A 21,388-nucleotide genomic window follows, 5' to 3' on the forward strand; every position below is an offset into this window, starting at 1 on the left:
GAATCCGAAGGACCTGTTTTCCCTTTGAGTGATGGTAAGAATTTTAAGAAGGCCTCTTGTCCATTCCACCAACTTGCCAAGCTGCTTGGTGCTGTTCACGTACTGAGTTTCTGACACTTGAAAGAGCAGAAAGTGGCGCTTACCGAGGGGAGTGATGAGACTTCAGACAAGAGCTCAGGAAAGGACCACACTGACACTCAGGGAGACACAACCACCACTTTATTGTTCAATGACTGTGTACAGGACTGCCCACGTGCTCCAGGACTCGTCTGGCTATGACACACACCACAGATGGCTCCCCGACTGATGGGGGCCATTATCTGAGCCACACACTTCCCCAGTCATGTTTTTCCAACCATCACAAAAACAAAACCTCAAACCAAAGTCATTCTTCACTCGTGACAGTGTGTACCAGCCAGGCCACAGAACAGCACAGAACACAGGGGGCCGGGCTTCCCTCTAGAAACCACGAGGCAGCTTGTGAACCCTAGAAACACACGTACATTTCTCTGCAACTAAACTGACCGCTGCTCAAAGCCAAGCAGGTCAGATTTGGACTTAGGGGCACAAACATGGTAATGAACTTTCATTTTATATATACATTACTCTTCTCTTGTTAAATCAGCTCACGTTCTCAGTTTAGACATTGTTCATGAGTTAAGCAGTGATGATTAAAAAAAAATCAGCCAAGTGACTTTACATTTCAATGCAACATTAAATTTGTTCACAATAGTATATTCTACTTCACATTGACTTTTCTTTTTCGGTTCAAGCACTTCGTGAGTATTCATAACTTGTATTCTAAATCTGGGAAATATTGACATTACAAGCACTCATGTACTTTTGTAAGGATGTGAACTTAGAGCAACAGATGGCATGATGAGTATATAAACCCGAAGCAGGAATCACAACCTCAGATGACTTTAACACCAAGGAACCCTGCAGAGATTGGGGTCAGCCAGGATGCTAATCGGGTAGGGTTCACTCTCCTAAAACGTGTGTCATGCGTCTGGTACTGACTTGAGCAGCCTAGGCGTTTCAGCAGAGTGGGGCATTTGATTCCAGTGCCGCGCAGGGAGGACAGAGTAACAACAGTGACAACAGAAACAGAGGCCACCGAACTGGATTCCTCCGACCCTGAATACAGCCAACTTGCATTTTTAAAGTGCTTAAACCTTTACACCTTCTAGGTAAACCTTGCCTTGGCTGTTTACTCAGAGCCAAGTACTTAGTTTGGTCTAGTTTAAAAAAGAATCTTAAAAAAAAAAAAAAAAAGAATCTTAAGCACATGCACAACTTACTGGTCAAATTCACATGCCAGCACGAACAGGAATTTAAAAGAGCAAGGCATCAAAGGACTTGACATACATTTTCCCCAAGAGTTACAAAGGCAGGTAGAGAAGAAGGGAGCAGATACGGGATCGTGGCTAGCATCTATTTTAGGTTTTATACTGGTTGTGACAGCCGTCGGCACACACCAGGCTGCAAAGCCTGCCACCCAGCCTGGTTCCTTGGCAGTGGCAGGTGGTCCCGTGTTTTCAGATCCCTACAGGCTTCAGTTGTAATGACTCTAAAACATTTGTCCTAATTAAACATGGCAGACAGTGACCTCAGCAGTGTTTTAGGTAAAAGTGAAAGTGAAGTCACTCAGTTGTGTCCAACTCTTTGGGACCCCACGGACTGTAGCCTACCACGTTCCTCTGTCCACGGACTGTAGCCTACCAGGTTCCTCTGTCCATGGGATTTTCCAGGCAAGAATACTGGAGTGGATTGCCACTTCCTTCTCCAGATCACCTTCCTGACCCAGGGATTGAACCCAGGTTTCCTGCATTGTAGGCAGACGCTTTACCGTCTGAGCCACCAGGGAAGTCCTAGGTAAAGGAAGTTTTAGGTAAAGGCACAGGCCAATTCTTAATGTAAATATAATGTCTTTAAAAATACTGACTGAGGTTTCTCGTGGATATAAAAGTTCAAAGGGCAAAAGAAAATGGAATTTAGAAGAAAGCAGTGCCATGATACATTCTCAGCAGCAATGTAACATTTTATACCCATTCTGCCTGTTTTTGCCAACTCTTCATCACTGTCCTTGTACATTAAGCATGGCTAAACGGCAAATGTCTGTGACTTCCGATCATGGCATGTATGAAGAGCCAAAACAGAACTGAATGTTAAGAGTCATTTTTTTCTCAAAAAGAATCTCAAGGTAAGACTATTTTAAAACATTAAGTAGTTCTGTTATTAATAAGCATTCCATTCTGAATGTGCCATTTTCAACCAATTTGGAATGCAGAGATAAACCGAAAGCCATTAAGCCACTTCTAAGTGCTAGGATTAGACATTTCTTTACTTGGCTAACTACAAGGCAAACACAGAGCTTATATCTTTGACATTTGTGCTGCTTTGGCCCATTTGCAAAAATTAGCAGGCCACTTGGAGGTTGTCAAAAGTTAGAATTATCTAACAGAATGTGCTTTTAAGTGAAATTTTGTTATCCCAAAAGGATTCAATTCCAGTGGGAAACAGAATCTTCAGTGAAAAGTCAAGAAGCAAAATGATCAAACAAAATCAAAATGCAGGGTTCTTCTATGAAAATCTCAGAGAAGAGCGATAAGGAGGTCTTTATACCTACTACACAAAGGACTTTTAGGTGTCCTTTTATTATGAAAAAGCACATCGAATCTGAGTGCCGATAAGGATGGAGTTCAAGTTTCTTGGGTAACCTTGTGTTCCTGAGATGACAACACGTTTCAAACTTTAGAAGTTTAGACGAGAATGATCAAATCTGAGCACACCAGGATAGACTTCCAGAGATATCCATGAGGAATCTTATCAAAGGCTATTCCCTGAGACAGGCAAGGGTAGTGAAAATGTAATTCTGAGCACACACACACACACACAAAAACCTTCTAAAATCAATTGGATCTCTCTCTCTCCCCCTTTAAAGCAATTGTTAAAATTAGTTGGCATATTAAAGAATGCAACTATAATTCATCACTTTTGGAAACTATAACATGAAAAAGTTAAGCAGACTTAATGGAATCCTCAAATGATGAGAACTTTTAAAGAATGCAATCGCAATTTTGTACTTTTGAAAAATGTGATGTGAAAAACAAATCCAAAATACTTCTCTATGTAAATTAAAGCTTCAGCCATGGTATTCAAAATTAAAATGATTTATATAATCTACTATACTTTTTTTTTTGGTAATTAACCTTCCTGAGGCTGATTTTGTTCTTAGTGTTTGCTTAACTAAAGTGCCTAATAAAATTTCTACAGAATATATTACCCTCTTCATAGATGAATATTATTTTGAACTACAATCTGACAAAAATCTAACTACATTTAATTATGCTTGATTAATCCAAATGTCACTGAGAGATTTATAGAATAGAGAAATATTTTACAGGTTAAATTCATCCTCTTTTTCACTGCAAGCTTCCTGGATCCACTATTACCACAAACCTGCGACTCAGTTCTCTAACATTTTTTTAAAAATCCCACCCCAAAAAAAAAAAAAATCCCACCAAAAATAACTAGACCACGGGACTCCAGACATCAAACTCTACTGCTTATCCTTTTCCAGAGATGTGCAGACTCCACCAAAGACTTAAGTCACCACTTCAAATTGGGAAGCGAGCCACCCCTGTGGAGACAGCAGTGCTGGAGGGAAAAGAATAGAGACGAGGAGTTGTCAAACACTAATATGCGTTTATTAAATGCTGCAGAGTCTTAATGTGAGATAAGAGCTGGGCTTTCTTTTAATACAGGCACTTAACTGTATCCCACTTTCGAAGGCTTTCAGTAGTGATGCCCTAAGGTGCTTTCATTTATATGCAAACGCACGCCTAGCTACCCTCCCTAGAAACCAGCCGGGTAGGTTGTCAGAAGACCTCCTGAGTGTCCTCCTCAGCTCTGAGGGAGCAGGATCTCTACCGAGAGCCCCCACTCCCGCCCCAAGTAGCTACTTGCGCCCCAGCTCCACTGACCCATCACCGGCATCCTGGGCAATTCAAGTCCAGGTTTTAGAGATACATGAAAAGGCATAAACAAAGGTTTCTCAAGGATTCCAGGACCTCGATATTGCTGTCCTTTTATTTTCTTCATTTGGGGGGTGGGTGGGGGGCACGGGTTGAACACCACGGAGGCCAATTTGCAGACTTGAGAGGAAAGCCTCCTCGGCTAACCCTCTCCCCCACCTCTCAGACCAGTTTGCCAGTGTTCTAGACAGTCTTTCCTCTTGACAAGCGGCATCACCCTCCAGAGGCTTAGAAGTGGGAGGATCTGGTTTCGGTCATGAGTTCTGAAGTTCTGCAAAAACCCATATGGGGTGTGGCTTGGCCTGCATTTCCGTTGTGAGAAGACAGCGGCCCACACCATCAGTGCAATGTGATGATCGAACCTGGCTCATGCGCCCACCATTCCCCAATGGCCAGCGAGACAAGGAAACGCCAACGGGCTCAGCCTGGACGCAAGGCAGCAGAGCCAGGCTGGGAACACGGCCTCTCCAGATGCAGAGGAACACACACAGGAGACAGGGTGTCAGGGCCCACCGATGCCACCTCGTTGAACAAACACAACCATACCATCCGTGAGGATGGAAATGCTTGCAGGGTTTTGTGTCCTCCCCCCTCACCTGGCCCTTGCCGGCCCCTTCCCGCCCTTTTCTCCCAACTCTACTAGAAACTCTCCCTGGTGAGGGTCTCGTCTGACTCGCCCACCTGAATGTGGACTTGAGAGGCTGGGACTCAGCCTGCTGTCGCCACAGTGTGTGCCCAGCACTGGGCATTTCAAGTGCATGGGAGACACTAGCTATTTAAAGGGAGGAAGGAACACAGCTTTCCTTTCCATGAATCCTCCTTCCACCCCCTTCACTTCCTTCGTCCCTCACATGTGGACACATGATCCATGCCGCGCTTCACACCAAGAGGGAACCAGAGCTGAGTCCCTGAATTGAGGGGAAGGTGGTGGCCAGGGCAGAGTCAGACACACTGAGCAAGACTGTTACCCCTGCTTGTGGGTCGCGTGCTTGGCTGAAGGAGGAAAGTGTGCCTAGCGGGATACGCAGTCCGCTGAGGGAAGGCGGCTTCAATTCTACAAACAGGCCAAATAAAACACTCCACCTGTGATCACCCTGTAAATGCACTTTCGAAACACCAATTTGTGTGACAGTAGGTCCCAGGCCTATGAACCATCTCACTGTACACTTGTGAATATCAGCAACCATCCTGATGAGGACTTAATGCCTTTCTATTTCTTAATGAATCACGTTTTGAGATGGGTTGCTGAAAAGACAAGACAACCTGTGTCACAGTAAAAGTTCTCATAGGAACACCTCTCTCAGTCACGCAGTTTGACTAGCAACCTGTTAGTAAAAAAAACAAAAACAGTTTAAACTTCTCTTGATAACAACTGATTATCTGCTAGTTTGAAATATTCTATCATATTTAATGAACTAATACATCTGTCAATGGCTAGTCACTTTTGAAGTTCATTAAAACGTCATCTGCCCTCTTGTTTTCAAGCCAGAAGGTACTGATCTCTCTAAATGATGGACCAGGAACTCAAGGTAAAAGCTATCTTTTTACAAAGAATAAACAAACATCCGGTATTGATGAAGTTATTAATGGTCCCTTCCTAGCTAGCAGCATGGCTTCCATCTGCTGACTAACATATAGCTTATGGTTGGGAAGGACATTATCGTCAAAGTCAATGTTTAAGCACCTGGACTGCTGGGAAGATGGCAGAGTAAGTCCATGTTTATATACGTGCTCCTGCCCTTCAACACACACATCCAAAAGCTGAAAAGGAAGCTGTCTACGGGGAAACTAATAAAAGCCACCACGCCATACCAAGGACTCCAGGGAAGCATCTGATAACTAAGCTAGGACTCATCAGAGAAGGCTTCTTCAATCTGTCAAGCAGTCCACAGTTGCTGGGCAGTCGCTGAGAGGGTTTCAAGGGACTTGAGCAATTATCCCTGAACTTGGAGAAACAAAGCCTGGTGGTGGTCAGGACAAGCTGAGGGCGCATTTCCCCCAAGCAAACCTAGGAGGGGAGGTTGACATCTCATGTGCCCCATCTGTGTGAAGAGCAGACCAACAGTAACGCAGGAGCTAAACACACAAACGCTGACTACAGGCGCAGACCCTCTGAACTCGAGGGGGCGACCTCTAGTGGAGACAGGGAGACTCGAGGAGACTGTTGAATGCCCAGCCCAAGGGCAGAGCATTCAACAGTGTCCATGAAGGCACTCCGGGAGGCTTTGCTTCCCCGCTCCTTCCCCCACGTCCAGAGAGCAGAATGGAAAACAAAGACCGCCTCTGCCCCCACACACCATCAGCATCCAGCCTGCCAATTTCAGGGCTCAGGTGATCAAACGTGTTTCACTTGAAAAAGGAGGAGTTCAAGGACAACTTATTCATACTCTTTTTGGCAGATAGAATTGGTCCCATGCAAAGACCAAAATAATAAGCAGAAAAAGCCATCGCAATACTTGTGCAACAATAAAAAAGCAAAACGACACAGAAGAAAAGGAATGAAAGAAGCAAAAGATAGATACACACACTCTGGAAAAAAGAATGATCTCAGAAACCACGAAAATGGTAGACCACATAGGTCAGCTTTCCAAGAAATGAAATTAAGGGTCAAAGAGGACAACACAATGAGAGAAAAAGCTGGCAGAGCTAAGCAAAAGACACAGAAAAAAAAGATAAAACTGTAGCCAAAGTGAAAGCCACACGGAGGCCAAATCGAGGCCTCGAATCAACATCACAGGAAATGGAGTCAGTGAAATGGGAGGTTAAGATTGGAGGAAAAACATCACACAGCAGGAAGAAAAGACAAGGAGACCAAAATGATCAAAGGCAAGATAAACGTGGAGGACAGAGAACAGAGAGCCAATATAGGGGCAAACTGCTGAACAAAGAGAACCAACAAAGGGTAAGAAGTGAGGGAAGGCACGAGTGTCAATGTCTGATGCTCACTGCATACCAGAAAAAGCCAACAGATAACTTGGCTCCAAGATACACTCGACTGAAGTTACTGCATGTCAAGGACAAACATGAAGTCACAAGTACTAGGGCCAATGAGCAGATCATCTACAAAAAAGGAACAAAAATCCGTCTGGACTCAGCTCTCTCTGAACCACCAGACACTAGAAGACAATAGAGTGATGTCTCTAAAGAACCGAGGGAAAAAAAGACGTGATCCAAGAATCTGATAGCCAGCCAAGTTACTGTTCATAAAAGACGCCATCTGAAATGATGTGAGAACACTCAACGGAAGCTGTAATCCCGTCCACTGAAAGATAAAAGCAACGACTCTCAAATGTGGAGTCTTTGTATGAGAGGGCTGGCAATAAGCACTGACTTCATTCAAACACAGAATTAAGCCTAAATAACTCCAGTAATTACCTACAGTTAGACACTTTCAAGTTGCCTATCTTTCTAGGTAAAAGCTGCCAAATCCATTCGATGATCTCTAACTCTGCAAAATGACAATGCACCAAAGAGAACCTCTCCCAAATGAAATTCTCTGACACTAAAGAAAATTTTGGTTTCTGTCTTACCCTTGAGGGTTAATATACTCAGGAAATTTCTCAAAAGAGATCATGCTAATTACCTGGGGCAGTGCTGAGAGCACAGGCCGAGGGCCAAGAAGACCCAGCTGCTAGCTTTTGTTCTTCCCTGCCACTGTGACAATCCACTGAACTGCTTTGGAACTTATATGAAAAACTGAGATAATACCTGCATGGTTCAGCACACAGCAGCGAAAGGATCAAACGGGATGATGTACGTGAAAGTTCTTTGGAATGTGTAAGCAAGGGTATAAAACCATGTTACCTGATTGGATGGAAAGTGAAGTCGCTCAGTCGTGTCTGACTCTTTGCGACCCAATGGACTGTAGCCTACCAGGTTCCTCTGTCCATGGGATTTTCCAGGTAATAGTACTGGAGTGGATTGCCATTTCCTTCTCCAGGGGGTCTTCCCGACCCAGGGATCAAACCCAGGTCTCCCGCATTATATACAGACGCTTAACCATCTGAGCCACCAGGGAAGTCCGATTGGATGGAAAGAACTTACTATATTAAGGAGTCAAAATCAGTCATTCAGAGACAAAGAAAGGATCAGATGGCTCCCATGAATCCATCCTTAAGTCCATCCTTTCATGTCTCTCCGTTTTCAAGTCATCTCTTAACACTTTTATAAAAACGAAATTCTGTACTTTCACAGCTCCTGAACAGAATTATTTTTAATTTGAAAACAAAGATAGTTTAAGAAGAAGGATGCTGCCCACCATCCGAGGTAAATGTCTGTCCACTTCCATTCACTGACTCAGCTAATATTCATTAAGCACCTACTATGTGCCAGGCCCTGCTTCAAAAAGTAGATGCTTGAAATTGAGGAAATGACAGGGAAGTACAGGGGAATTGGGAGAACTAAACAAATTTAGCTGAAAAACGGTTAATGTCTATGTATATTACAACATGTAGAAAGATGATAAGATACCTAGAGACAAAGCACAACAAACAGAAAGGAGAAATGAATACTTGGGGTGGCTGAACTGTGTGAACGAAAGATGTTCCTGAAACTCTTCTTATGATTGCTTTGGAAGCAAAGTTAATTTCTTAATTCAGAAAACAAAGACACAATTTAAAAAAGAAAAAGAAAACAAAGACAGGAGAGGCAAGACTGTCCTGGAGTCAGACAGTTAAGCCAGAACGTACATCAGCAAAGGACTATCAATGAAGTCGTTAAAACACTGAAAGACATCTTCAGTTTCAAGAAAGACCTAAAAAGAGAGGAATGTGATCCCCCTCCAGTGTATCATGCATAGACGTGTAAAGGGCTGTGGCTGGAAAGGGAGGCCAAGGAAGAGGCTGAGAGACGAGCTGACATTTATAGGAAAGCTGGGGTCTTTAAACTCGAAGGCCATTTTTTTTACGTCTTTATATCACATGGAAATAATCACATGGAACAGCCCCATTCCCAAGACACTGATTCGACCTTCAAAAAACAGGCCTTTATGCAGACCATCTCATTACTTGTATCTTGGAAGTAACGTTGGTCTTTTTCTTACCAGACTAGATTATGAGTTCCCTGATGAGAGTCTTCTAAGGATGGAAGAGATGAGGTCTTCCGAAAGACAAAGGAACCACCATGAGCTCAGGTAATGTAATGAAAGAGTATTAGCTTTGGTGGAACAAAGAGAAACAGAGTCGTCCTCCATGCGAGTGCAGTGGGTCAGAACACGGCTCCATCCAGGGGAAAAGCCCATTGAGATGGCAGCGGCGAAAAGAGGGTTAGTACTGTCATATGTCTAGAGGAGGAGGAATACTTTACCAGTGACAGCTTTTAAATCAGTGGACTCAACACTTCAACACTAGATGGAGAAACATTTATATGGATGTTAAAAGAGAGCAGAACTCAAAGTAGATATATATGAAAAATATATATGAAAAATATTAGTGAAGAGAAACACACCCTGCAGAGCTGTTTAAGTTGAGGGTTTTAAATCCAAACTCAGATAGCTTGTGTTTCTAAGGGTAAACATGACACGACGATTCTAAAGCGGGCTGAACGTTATGAAAATATAAACGATGATGACCTGGGGCATGTTCCAAATAAACCAGAAAGAACTCTTCCCTTTGATGGCCTATTTCACACCTAGTAGAGTGCATCACCACAGGGACTTAGAAAACTGCAAAGGAATATGACGTGACAAAAGGACCATATTCACTGGTAAATTGTTACATGAGCATAAAAACTTCACTTCCCACTCTTCACAAACTTGATAATGACTTGAAGGTAGTTTTTCACTTAAGATTTTTGAAACCAAGCAGCTAAGTGAAAAATCCCAAGACAACTTTTGGAACACTTTAATCAACAGAATGGAAGTATACAAATGAATTTCAAAATGAAATCAATGCACCCAAGAGGGAGATCTAACATGAGAGTATCTACAGCTCACAATGAGAATCTGGTCAGATGGAAGAAGGCCAGAGTCCAAAGCAGAGAGTGAAGAGGGATGCGTAAGAGAGAGGAAGGGCTCTGGGACCGAAATATCAAGACGTGCTCATCTGATGTCTTCAAATTCCAGACTCCCCAAGGCCACAGTTGGTGGTTTGGGACAAACATGGTATTTGGTCACAAAGAGCAGCAGTAGAGATCGGCTGTATCTGGAATGGGGAGGGAGGCAAGACATCTGGGGAGACTGTAGATAGTCTATGATAAAGAAGACGGAGGTATGAGGGCACGGGCACTAATAAGGCTCTGTGTCCCCTTACGACAGGCGCCAACCAAACCACAGCAATGTACTATGAAAAATGACTCAAGTTACTGCTTTAGTGGAAGATATGAAGTAGCTACAGGAAACTTCTGTGGAAAAGGTCCAGCTTATATGGAGAAAAATACACATTCAAGCACTGGATTATCTATAGCGCCACATTCAGAGTTGGTGGAGGAAAGGAGCTCTTTCTGGGTGACTTGCAGAAGGCCATCTTTTCTTCATGGAGAGGACTGAAGCATTCAGTTCTTTACAAAGTTCTGTTAGTCTTCATCTTGTCCCTACAAAGAAAATAATGGGGACAGCTCCAGTGAGTTTATGAGGACAACCTTCTCTATTGTAACTGAAATGTACTCAGAGCATTTAGTTACAGTGACAATTCAAAAACCCACGTCTTATCTCAGAATTATTCTCTATAGTTACTACAGAAAAAGAATTAGCATTTAATGACATATATACTCTAAAGCTGTTCTTTCCTCTCAGTGAAAAACCTGCTTAGAAATGAGGAACCACTGCCAATGGGCATGGGGTGTCTTTGGGGGCTGGTGAATATGGTCTAAAATCAGACAGTGGTGAGGAGCACACCACCCTGGGAATTTACTAAAAACCACTGAGTTGTATGCTTTCAGAGGGTGACTTTTATGATATGTGAATTATATCTCAATAAAGTTGTAATTCAAAATCTGCTTAGACCTCAACATAATAAAAGCTATATATGACAAACCCACAGCAAACATTATCCTCAATGGTGAAAAATTGAAAGCATTTCCTCTAAAGTCAGGAACAAGACAAGGGTGCCCACTTTCACCATTACTATTCAACATAGTTTTGGAAGTTTTAGCCACAGCAATCAGAGCAGAAAAAGAAATAAAAGGAATCCAAACTGGAAAAGAAGAAGTAAAACTCTCACTATTTGCAGATGACATGATCCTCTACATAGAAAACCCTAAAGATTCCACCAGAAAATTACTAGAAATAATCAATGACTATAGTAAAGTTGCAGGATATAAAATCAACACACAGAAATCCCTTGCATTCCTATACACTAATAATGAGAAAACAGAAAGAGAAATTAAGGAAACAATTCCATTCACCATTGCAATGGAAAGAATAAAATACTTAGGAATATATCTACCTAAAGAAACTAAAGACCTATATATAGAAAACTATAAAACACTGGTGAAGAAATCAAAGAGGACACTAATAGATGGAGAAATATACCATGTTCATGGATTGGAAGAATCAATATAGTGAAAATGAGTATACTACCCAAAGCAATTTATAGATTCAACGCAATCCCTATCAAACTACCAACAGTATTCTTCACAGAGCTAGAACAAATAATTTCACAATTTGTATGGAAAAACAAAAAACCTCGAATAGCCAAAGCGATCTTGAGAAAGAAGAATGGAACTGGAGGAATCAACCTACCTGACTTCAGGCTCTACTACAAAGCCACAGTTATCAAGACAGTATGGTACTGGCACAAAGACAGAAATATAGATCAATGGAATAAAATAGAAAGCCCAGAGATAAATCCACGCACATATGGACATCTTATCTTTGACAAAGGAGGCAAGAATATACAATGGATTAAAGACAATCTCTTTAACAAGTGGTGCTGGGAAATCTGGTCAACCACTTGTAAAAGAATGAAACTAGACCACTTTCTAACACCATACACAAAAATAAACTCAAAATGGATTAAAGATCTCAATGTAAGACCAGAAACTATAAAACTCCTAGAGGAGAACATAGGCAAAACACACTCTGACATACATCACAGCAGGATCCTCTATGACCCACCTCCCAGAATATTAGAAATAAAAGCAAAAATAAACAAATGGGACCTAATTAACCTTAAAAGCTTCTGCACATCAAAGGAAAGTATTAGCAAGGTGAAAAGACAGCCTTCAGAATGGGAGAAAATAATAGCAAATGAAGCAACTGACAAACAACTAATCTCAAAAATATACAAGCAACTCCTACAGCTCAACTCCAGAAAAATAAACGACCCAATCAAAAAATGGGCCAAAGAACTAAATAGACATTTCTCCAAAGAAGACATACAGATGGCTAACAAACACATGAAAAGATGCTCAACATCACTCATTATCAGAGAAATGCAAATCAAAACCACTATGAAGTACCATTTCACACCAGTCAGAATGGCTGCGATCCAAAAGTCTACAAATAATAAATGCTGGAGAGGGTGTGGAGAAAAGGGAACCCTCTTACACTGTTGGTGGGAATGCAAACTAGTACAGCCACTATGGAGAACAGTGTGGAGATACCTTAAAAAACTGGAAATAGAACTGCCTTATGATCCAGCAATCCCACTGCTGGGCATACACACTGAGGAAACCAGAAGGGAAAGAGACATGTGTACCCCAATGTTCATCGCAGCACTGTTTATAATAGCCAGGACATGGAAACAACCTAGATGTCCATCAGCAGATGAATGGATAAGAAAGCTATGGTATATATACACAATGGAGTATTACTCAGCCATTAAAAAGAATACATTTGAATCAGTTCTAATGAGGTGGATGAAACTGGAGCCTATTATACAGAGTGAAGTAAGCCAGAAGGAAAAACATAAATACAGTATACTAACGCATATATATGGAATTTAGAAAGATGGTAACAATAACCCGGTGTACGAGACAGCAAAAGAGACACTGATATATAGAACAGTCTTATGGACTCTGTGGGAGAGGGAGAGGGTGGGAAGATTTGGGAGAATGACATTGAAACATGTAAAATATCATGTAAGAAACGAGTTGCCAGTCCAGGTTCGATACACGATACTGGATGCTTGGGGCTAGTGCACTGGGACGACCCAGAGGGATCGTATGGGGAGGGAGGAGGGAGGAGGGTTCAGGATGGGGAACACATGTATACCTGTGGCAGATTCATTTTGATATTTGGCAAAACTAATACAATTATGTAAAGTTTAAAAATAAAATAATAAAAAAAAGAAATTAAATTTTCTTAGCATTTCTCGTTCACCTAATGAATTTAATATAACTACTAAATACTTCCCCAGGTTGCCACCAATTATCCTATTTCTGTTAAGTGAAAAACTTTCAGCGTCAGGGTAGCCATTTTAGAATCTTAAAAACTGCTTTCTGATAACATTTGTTTGCCTAATAAGATATCAGAAATGAAGACTCAGGGACTTCCTTGATGGTCTCAATGCAGGGGGCATGGGTTTGATCCCTAGTCAGGGAACTAAGATGATGCATGCTGCCCAGCATGATCAATAAATAAATAAATAAAATTTCCCCTAAATAATAATGTATCATCCTTTAGAAAAAAGAAATTAAGACTCATACTTAATTACAGTATACAACCTGCTAAACTATTTAAATAGGCTTTAAAACAATATTCAACTAAAACCATCTTTTTACAATCCAAATGGACCTTAATGTTCATAAAGACCATTTTCTGTGCTACCCAAATAATTCCCCCTACCAGAGCCATCACTGGAATTAACTGCTCATACTGATAACCCAATATACTACCTGACTTATACGAACTGAAAATGGAATCAAGGGAAATTGAGCCAGGTGTTTCAAGCTCATTTAGCTTGACCTTGGCCAGGGATGGTGTGTATATGTGTATACACACACCTGTGTGCACGCTCACACTCACGTGCATAAAACAAACTCCTCTAAATTTCATCATTTGAGGTGAGTGACCAATGCAACAACAGTGCACAGAGGCCCATCACAATACTTCCAGAGGAAAAAAAGTAGCAATATAAATAACCTTTTACATCCTTCATCGGAAAAGATCAATGCTACTATAATGGTACAAAGTCACAAAGCTATATAAACTCTGCTGCTGCTAAGTTGCTTCAGTCGTGTCCGACTCTGTGCGACCCCATAGACGGCAGCCCACCAGGCTCCCCTGTCCCTGGGATTCTCCAGGCAAGAACACTGGAGTGGGTTGCCATTTCCTTCTCCAATGCATGAAAGTGAAAGGTGAAAGCGAAGTCACTCAGTCGTGTATGACTCTTAGCGACCCCATGGACTGCAGCCTACCAGGCTCCTCCGTCCATGGGATTTTCCAAGCAAGAGTACTGGAGTGGGGTGCCATTGCCTACAAATACCTGTCTGTTGCACTGTGTTAGGAATCAAGGTTTTCAGGGTAAGAGGAAATATATGCAATTAAAATAGATTAGGGAGAAATATTACAATGTTAAAAGAGAATTAAAAATCAACGTGAACTTATATATCTTAAACCATGTTTTATAGGTCTGTCCAGAAAACAAGACTAGAAAAGATGTCATGTACACCTCCAGCTCCCAGATTAGGGTCTCTAATACCCATTAAAAGTAAACAGGAGTCTTAGTATGAGATGAACTTAGGACATCCTCTTGGGCCAGAAAGTAAGGAAGCTTTCAAAGACCAACAGGATTTCACCAATGGAACATAAAGGATATGGCTAGAAATAGCTTCCAATGGCCAAAGGTGTGCCAATTTTAGCATCAAAAAGATGGCCACTACATGCAGTGACAGGGTAACCTCACAGAGAAGAGAGCCAGACACAAAAACAGCATGCACTGTATGTTCCATTTATTTTAAATTCAAGAAGAGAAGAGAGTCAGATATAGTGATAGGTGATAGAGTTGGAGTAATGGTTACATGGTGGGGAGGGAAAAAGGAGAAAACTGTGACTAGGAAGTGGCCTTTTCGGGTCCTGGAGATACAGATGTAAAAATTCATCATGTTTCAAACTTTGTATCTGTACACTTTATATATATATATGTTAAATACTGACCAAAATACACCAACAAAGCAATAAAAATCTACCACATCCATAATACTACTTAAAAAAAAAAAGGAAGCCTGAAACTCACCCGTCACCATTTAAAGTGGTTTCTAACTCAGCATCCGCCTGGAAAATTTGCAATTGAAAAGAAAGATTTAAATGCCTATCCTGCCTTGCCAGGAGGAACTGTACTTCAGAAGGTACCTAAATGACCTTAGTTGATGAGGAAAAACTTGATAGGAGAATGTCAGCTAATTGTCAAAGGAAGGACACTAACAAAAAACTCATCATTTTATACACATTAACAAAATTACTGATTCAGGCCAAGTTTTTCAACTGGTCTTAATAACCCCTAAGTGATGGTTGTATGGTGGCAAAGTAACACTACGCAGATCATTTTCTGATTAAGAAGGGAAAACTAACCACACTGTGGAGGGACCAGGCAGTCACCATCTGAATTATGGGCAGTCTTAACATTACTAACACTGGATCAACCGAACTGCATGGGTCTCAGAGTGTAATTCTGCATCCATATTTATGAAATATTCTAGCAAAAAAAAAAAAAATGCTCCACTGAGCCTTTAGATGAACTTCCAGTTTACGGGACAGCCAGGGTTTCAAAGAAAAAAAATCAAACAAATCAAGGTGGGACATTTTGCAGGACAACTGGTATGGTCTTTCAATAACAAAAAATTGTTCTACATTAAAATCTAGAGACCTATTCAGATGTGTTATGTGGTCCTGGAATCGATTTGTCTTTGGGACAAATCAGGGGAATTTTCATGACGAAAACATAATGACACAGAAAGATGGAGACGGTTAAATGAAATAAAACTAGGCTGCGTGACAGTATGAAAAGTCTGATCTCATTTGGGAAAAGATACATATACAAATAGAAAACACCTGGAAGGACACAGATACAGCTCTAAGAATGGTAATCTCTGGATTATCAGAATACAATAGTTTCTATTTTTTTGCTTATTTATATCTTTTAACAGTGTACATATACTGCTTTTTGATTATTAAAAGATTACTTTAAATTAAACAAATAATCAGAACCCTTACTGTTGCCAGTAGAGTTGGAGCTTAAAGGTTGTCAGAAGAAAGAAAACTGGAAACCAAAGACTGGATTATTTATTGTTGTTATTACCACCAAGTAGTAAAACTCGTTATTCTGTGATTGATCATTTTCTTCTTTTATTGTGGTAAACTATATGTAAAGTTTACCCTTTGGTTAAGATGGAAAAAAATGTTTTATTAAGTGTACAGCTCAGCAGCGTTCAGTACATTCACAGTGTTGTACCACCATCCATCTCCAGAACTTTTTCATCTTTCTCCAATGAAACTTGTCCTCATTAAACGCTAAATTTGCTTTTCCCCTACTCCCCAGCCATGGCAACCACCATTCTACTTTCTTCAGGTGCCTTACATAAGTTGAAGCATACAGTATCTGTCCTTCAGGGTCTGGATTATTTCACTTACCATAAGGACTTCAAGGTTTATCTATACTGTAGCATGTCACAACTTTATTCCCTTTAAGGGCTGAATAATAATAATTGGATATGGATAAACCCACTGTTTACCTTGATTGATAATTTTAACTTTTTTATTTTTCTGGTTTCAATCCATCTACAGACTTTCTCTAAACATTCTTCTGTCAATTCTATGGATGATGACAAACTGAATTACTTCTTAAATAAGATTCGTGGCAGGATACACACCCTGCTTACTGCTTTTAATACCTCCATAGGGCAAGGACTCCCAGAATATCAGGTCCTCTACTGAAATGGCTACTCTGGTGACCCAGTTCTTGCTATCCTTCCTGTCTGGGGTGAAAAAATACTCCCATCTTTCTTTAGGGATCACTTTGCCTTTCCAGTGGCAAAACCACAAAGATGTGGCTGAAAATATCAATCATCTGAGGAAAAATCAGATATTTTGTAATAGAAAGAAAAGTAGTCAATTACTGTTTTGCCTTGTATTTGGAAGCGTCCCTGGGCTCACTGCTGGGATTGCTCCAATCGTCAGCTTCAGCTGTGCTCTTGTAATGGCGCCATGCGGACTTGTTAAAAACCGGAAGTCTCTCAAATGATTCACTTGAAAGGGCCTAAGGAGAGAAACAAAAATGTATACTAAAGGTCTACAGTGTCATCTTGCTCATGTGAAATACTAACTCAAATTTTACTATTCAAAGCATCAGAAACCTTAATGTGGAGGTACACTAAAATTACATTTTAGTATTTTACTTAGACTGGACAGGATGAAATTAAAGCATTTTTTAAAGGAATAAAAACATTCACTCATGAAAAACCAGTAAACATGACGAGAACAAAAACCATTTTCGTTCAGTTAATACTGATAAAGATATCCAATCGTCTTAAACCAAACACTATTGTCCACTGGGTAAATGGTCTCCCAGAGGGCCCAGAAGAAATCAAGTTTCACAGTAGATTTATAAATATAAACTCATAAAGTGATATCAAATAGCATATCATTTCTGTGTATTGGCATCTAAGATAAACACCCCAAATAAAGGGTTATTTTATGATACAGCATATAAAACACTACACAGTTGTTAAAAGGATGAGCCAGTTCTATGTGAATTGATATGGAAGTATCTCCAAGAGATATTGGAAAGTAAAAAAGAGCAAAGTGCTAAAATAATCACTGGTGTGAAAACAATTAGATTCTCTCTCCATATGTTTATCAATACAGAATCAACTTCTAAGAGGATTCACATGAAACTGGTACCCATGGTCACCCCAGAAAAGAGAACCCAGTGGCTCTGGGCCAGTAATGGAAGACAGTTTTCCCTTTCACAGCTTTAAAATTTCATACCATGTGCCCCTATTACATAATGAAAAAGTACTCCAAATATTCTAGAGTTTCAGTTCAGTTCAGTTGCTCAGTCATGTCCAACTCTTTGCGACCCCATGAACCGCAGCACGCCAGGCCTCCCTGTCCATCACCAACTCCCAAAGCTTGCTCAAACTCATGCCCATTGAGTCGGTGATGCTATCCAACCATCTCATCCTCTGTCGTCCCCTTCTCCTCCTGCCTTCAATCTTTCCCAGCATCAGGGTCTTTTCAAATGAGTCAGTTCTTCACATCAGGTGGCCAAAGTATTGGAGTTTCAGCTTCAGCATCAGTCCTTCCACTGAATATTCAGGACTGGTCTCCTTTAGGATGGACTGGTTGGATCTCCTTGCAGTCCAAGGGACTCTCAAGAGTCTTCTCCAACACCACAGTTCAAAAGCATCACTTCTTTGGCACTCAGCTTTCTTTATAGTCCAACTCTCACATCCATACATGACTAATGGAAAAACCATAGCCTTGACTAGACGGACCTTTGTTGGTAAAGTAACGTCTCTGCTTTTTAATATGCTGTCTAGGTTGGTCATAACTTTCCTTCCAAGGAGTAAGCATCTTTTAATTTCATGGCTGCAATCACCATCTGCAGTGATTTTGGAGCCCCAAAAAATAAAGTCTGACACTGTTTCCATTGTTTCCCCATCTATTTGCCATGAAGTGATGGGACTGGATGCCATGATCTTCATTTCCTGAATGTTGAGCTTTAAGCCAACTTTTTCACTCTCCTCTTTCATTTTCATCAAGAGGCTCTTTACTTCTTCTTCACCTTCTGCCATAATGGTGGTATCATCTGCATATCTGAGTTTATTGATATTTCTCCCAGCAATCTTGATTCCAGCTTGTGCTTCCTCCAGCTCGGCATTTCTCATGATATACTCTGCATATAAGTTAAATAAGCAGGGTGACAATATACAGCCTTGATGTACTCCTTTCCCTATTTGGAACCAGTCTGTTATTCCATGTCCAATTCTAACTGTCGCTTCCTGACCTGCATACAGATTTCTCAAGAAATTTCTCAAACAGATCAGGTGGTCTGGTATTCCCATCTCTTTCAGAATTTTCCACAGTTTGTTGTGATATTCTAGAGTTTAGAAGTAAATAAAAGTTTGGTATCACCACTGAATGAGAAAACTTGTATTACAGAGAACTTTGTTATCTGATCAGACTTTTAGGTAAACATATTATAAGCACTGAAATCTTGCAACTTTAAGCCAGCAAGTCTCTAAAATAAAAGACTTCAGTTTATGAAAATCTGTCTTTTAAATGAGTCCTTTTAATGGATATGCAAATTTTTAAAAAATCACAACTTAGAATTAAGGTTTTTAAAAATCAGTATTAAATTTTCATATCTCCATATTTCCTATTTGCTCTGAGCATAAAATCAAGGGTCATAACTTGGTTTTCACATAAAAGTGAAGTAAATCCTAGTTGAATATAAGAATTCATATATATATATATTAAATCATATATATGATTATTCATATATTCATATATAATATGAGATGATGATACAGTGCTAATCTGCTTTAGTTATTAGAACTTACAGCTTTAAAAAGTAAAGATGCTTTCCTGTAACAGAAATGAAATGCAGTACCTTTAAATAAATGACAGCATCAGTACCCACGCCTTCCATAGAATAGAGCTTTAGATCTCCTTGAAAATATCTAGCATACAGACGAGAAATTGGCAAGCCATAACCAAATCCAGCCTATTGAGAAAAGAAAATTAATATACTGAGAAAGGCACAAAATGCTAACACGTTGAGTCTGAGAACCATCTGAAAGATTAGAATTAATTCTTGATTCATATTTAAAGCAAATACATTGACCCAACCCATACTATGATGTACATACATGGCATCTATGGCAAATAATCTATTTTCATCCTCCAAAAATATTTCTCACGTGTTTGGAAAAGAATAGAAACACTCCTATTTTGACTAATGCTTTTTTTAAATATCACAAATAATGCTTTTAATTATTTAGCTTCTTATAGTACTCACATAACAGAAACTGACAAACCCATGTTGTTGTTATTTAGTCACTAAGTCACATGTAACTCTCTTGCAATCCCATGGACTATAGCCCATCAGGCTCCTCTGTCCATGGGATTTCCCAGGTAAGAATACTGGAGTGAATGGGTTGCAATTCCTTCTCCCAGGAGACTAATGCTTTTTGAATGTTTTAAGGCAACTGTTTTGCATTGTTTAAAAACAAATCCCAAATCATGTGGAATTTGAACTGGAAACTCAACTAAACGACATCATTCCAGAGTTCTATTAACTGATTTCTTTGCTCTTTATAGTGAACATTCAATTGAGTAGCACAGGAATTGAAACCTACTAGTACCAAGGCTAACACAATGAAAAGAAAGTTATCTCCTAAGGGCTACTTCCTAAAGCTGTGGGAACACTACAGTATTTTGACATGTGGTCATCCATGTATTTTTAGAGACAAGAAAGCAAAGCCAGTACCCTCCTGTACCTCTGTGTCATAGAACCCTGACTGTAACAGGTTGTTGGCGGGGGGGCGGAGATCTCCAATACTGACAAGAATAAGAACAATTGAGACTAATTTCAAAACCTCTGGGTTGGAGAGGAAAGGGCTGTTCCTCAAGCTTCGGCCCCTCTGATTAAGTCCACCGACAGGTTAGTGAAGGAGGCAGTGGGCAAACACACAGCAGTGGCTGGTGGGCTTTAGGCTCAGACAGGTGAAGCCCACTTTTTGTGCAACGAGCAGTTTGCTCAACCTAAGACTGTTTTCTTATCTGAAAAATGTAATAAAAAGCTTACATAAGAGCTGCTGTAAGAATGAAATGATATAAGGAGTGTAAAGTCTTGGGACAGTGTCTAAGACACAGCAGAATGAAAGAAATGGAAGCTGCTATGATGGCTACCACCCAGCAGTAATTTTACTAAGTTCTGCAGCTTTCAACTGTTTTCTAACAGCTTTCCTAGATTCCCTCCGTGGGGTTAGGGCCTAAACAAGGGTTGGGTGTGATAAGAGTCCACCATCATGGAAGGGCTGCAGGACAGGCAGAACACGGCCAGGAGCAAAGACGAGACAGCTGAAATGGTGACTGAGGTCACCACAGCAAAGAAATCAGTGGACTCTGGAGGAGGCTGAGGAAACCTGCCTCCTCCAGTCAAGCAAGGCCCGGAGCCGGCTCCCAGGGAACAGCTGAGACCATCTGAGCCCGATGCAGTCACGAGTGTGAGGAGACAGGTGACCCCAGGGTCCCACGGAATGCAAAGGAGGGGCCTCTACCTCAGATTTGGACAGGTTCTGGAAAGTCTTCCCAGGGTGTCAAAGGATCAATAGGAGTTGGCTGGGACGACATTTCCAAAAAAGAAATGCATGTGTCACAGCACAGGGCTGTAACACAGTAAGGTGCTTGATGATGAAATTACATTTCCTAGTAGTACATACCCACATGCCTGCTTACAGGCTGAGGA

The 21,388-nt window shown here is 40.7% G+C and overlaps 1 protein-coding gene across 2 annotated transcripts in view; it reads right to left on the bottom strand.

Moving 5' to 3' along the window:
* Positions 1 to 204: 204 nt before the first annotated feature.
* The window catches only part of PDK3 (pyruvate dehydrogenase kinase 3), a 92,158-nt gene continuing 70,974 nt past the window's right edge, over positions 205 to 21,388 (bottom strand). Inside the window, exons 10-12 of one of the 2 annotated variants that reach the window (XM_061407820.1) lie at positions 19,529 to 19,642; positions 17,039 to 17,170; positions 205 to 10,565 (exon numbers count right to left, since the gene is read on the bottom strand). In XM_061407820.1, coding sequence (XP_061263804.1) covers positions 10,548 to 10,565; positions 17,039 to 17,170; positions 19,529 to 19,642 — 264 coding nt within the window. In that variant the 3' untranslated portion in view covers positions 205 to 10,547. Of the gene's footprint in view, positions 10,566 to 17,030; positions 17,171 to 19,528; positions 19,643 to 21,388 lie in introns of both variants that reach the window. The other variant, XM_061407819.1, reaches the window with a different exon arrangement.

This window comes from Bos javanicus, chromosome X (genome assembly GCF_032452875.1).
Source record: "Bos javanicus breed banteng chromosome X, ARS-OSU_banteng_1.0, whole genome shotgun sequence".
NCBI lineage: Eukaryota > Metazoa > Chordata > Mammalia > Artiodactyla > Bovidae > Bos > Bos javanicus.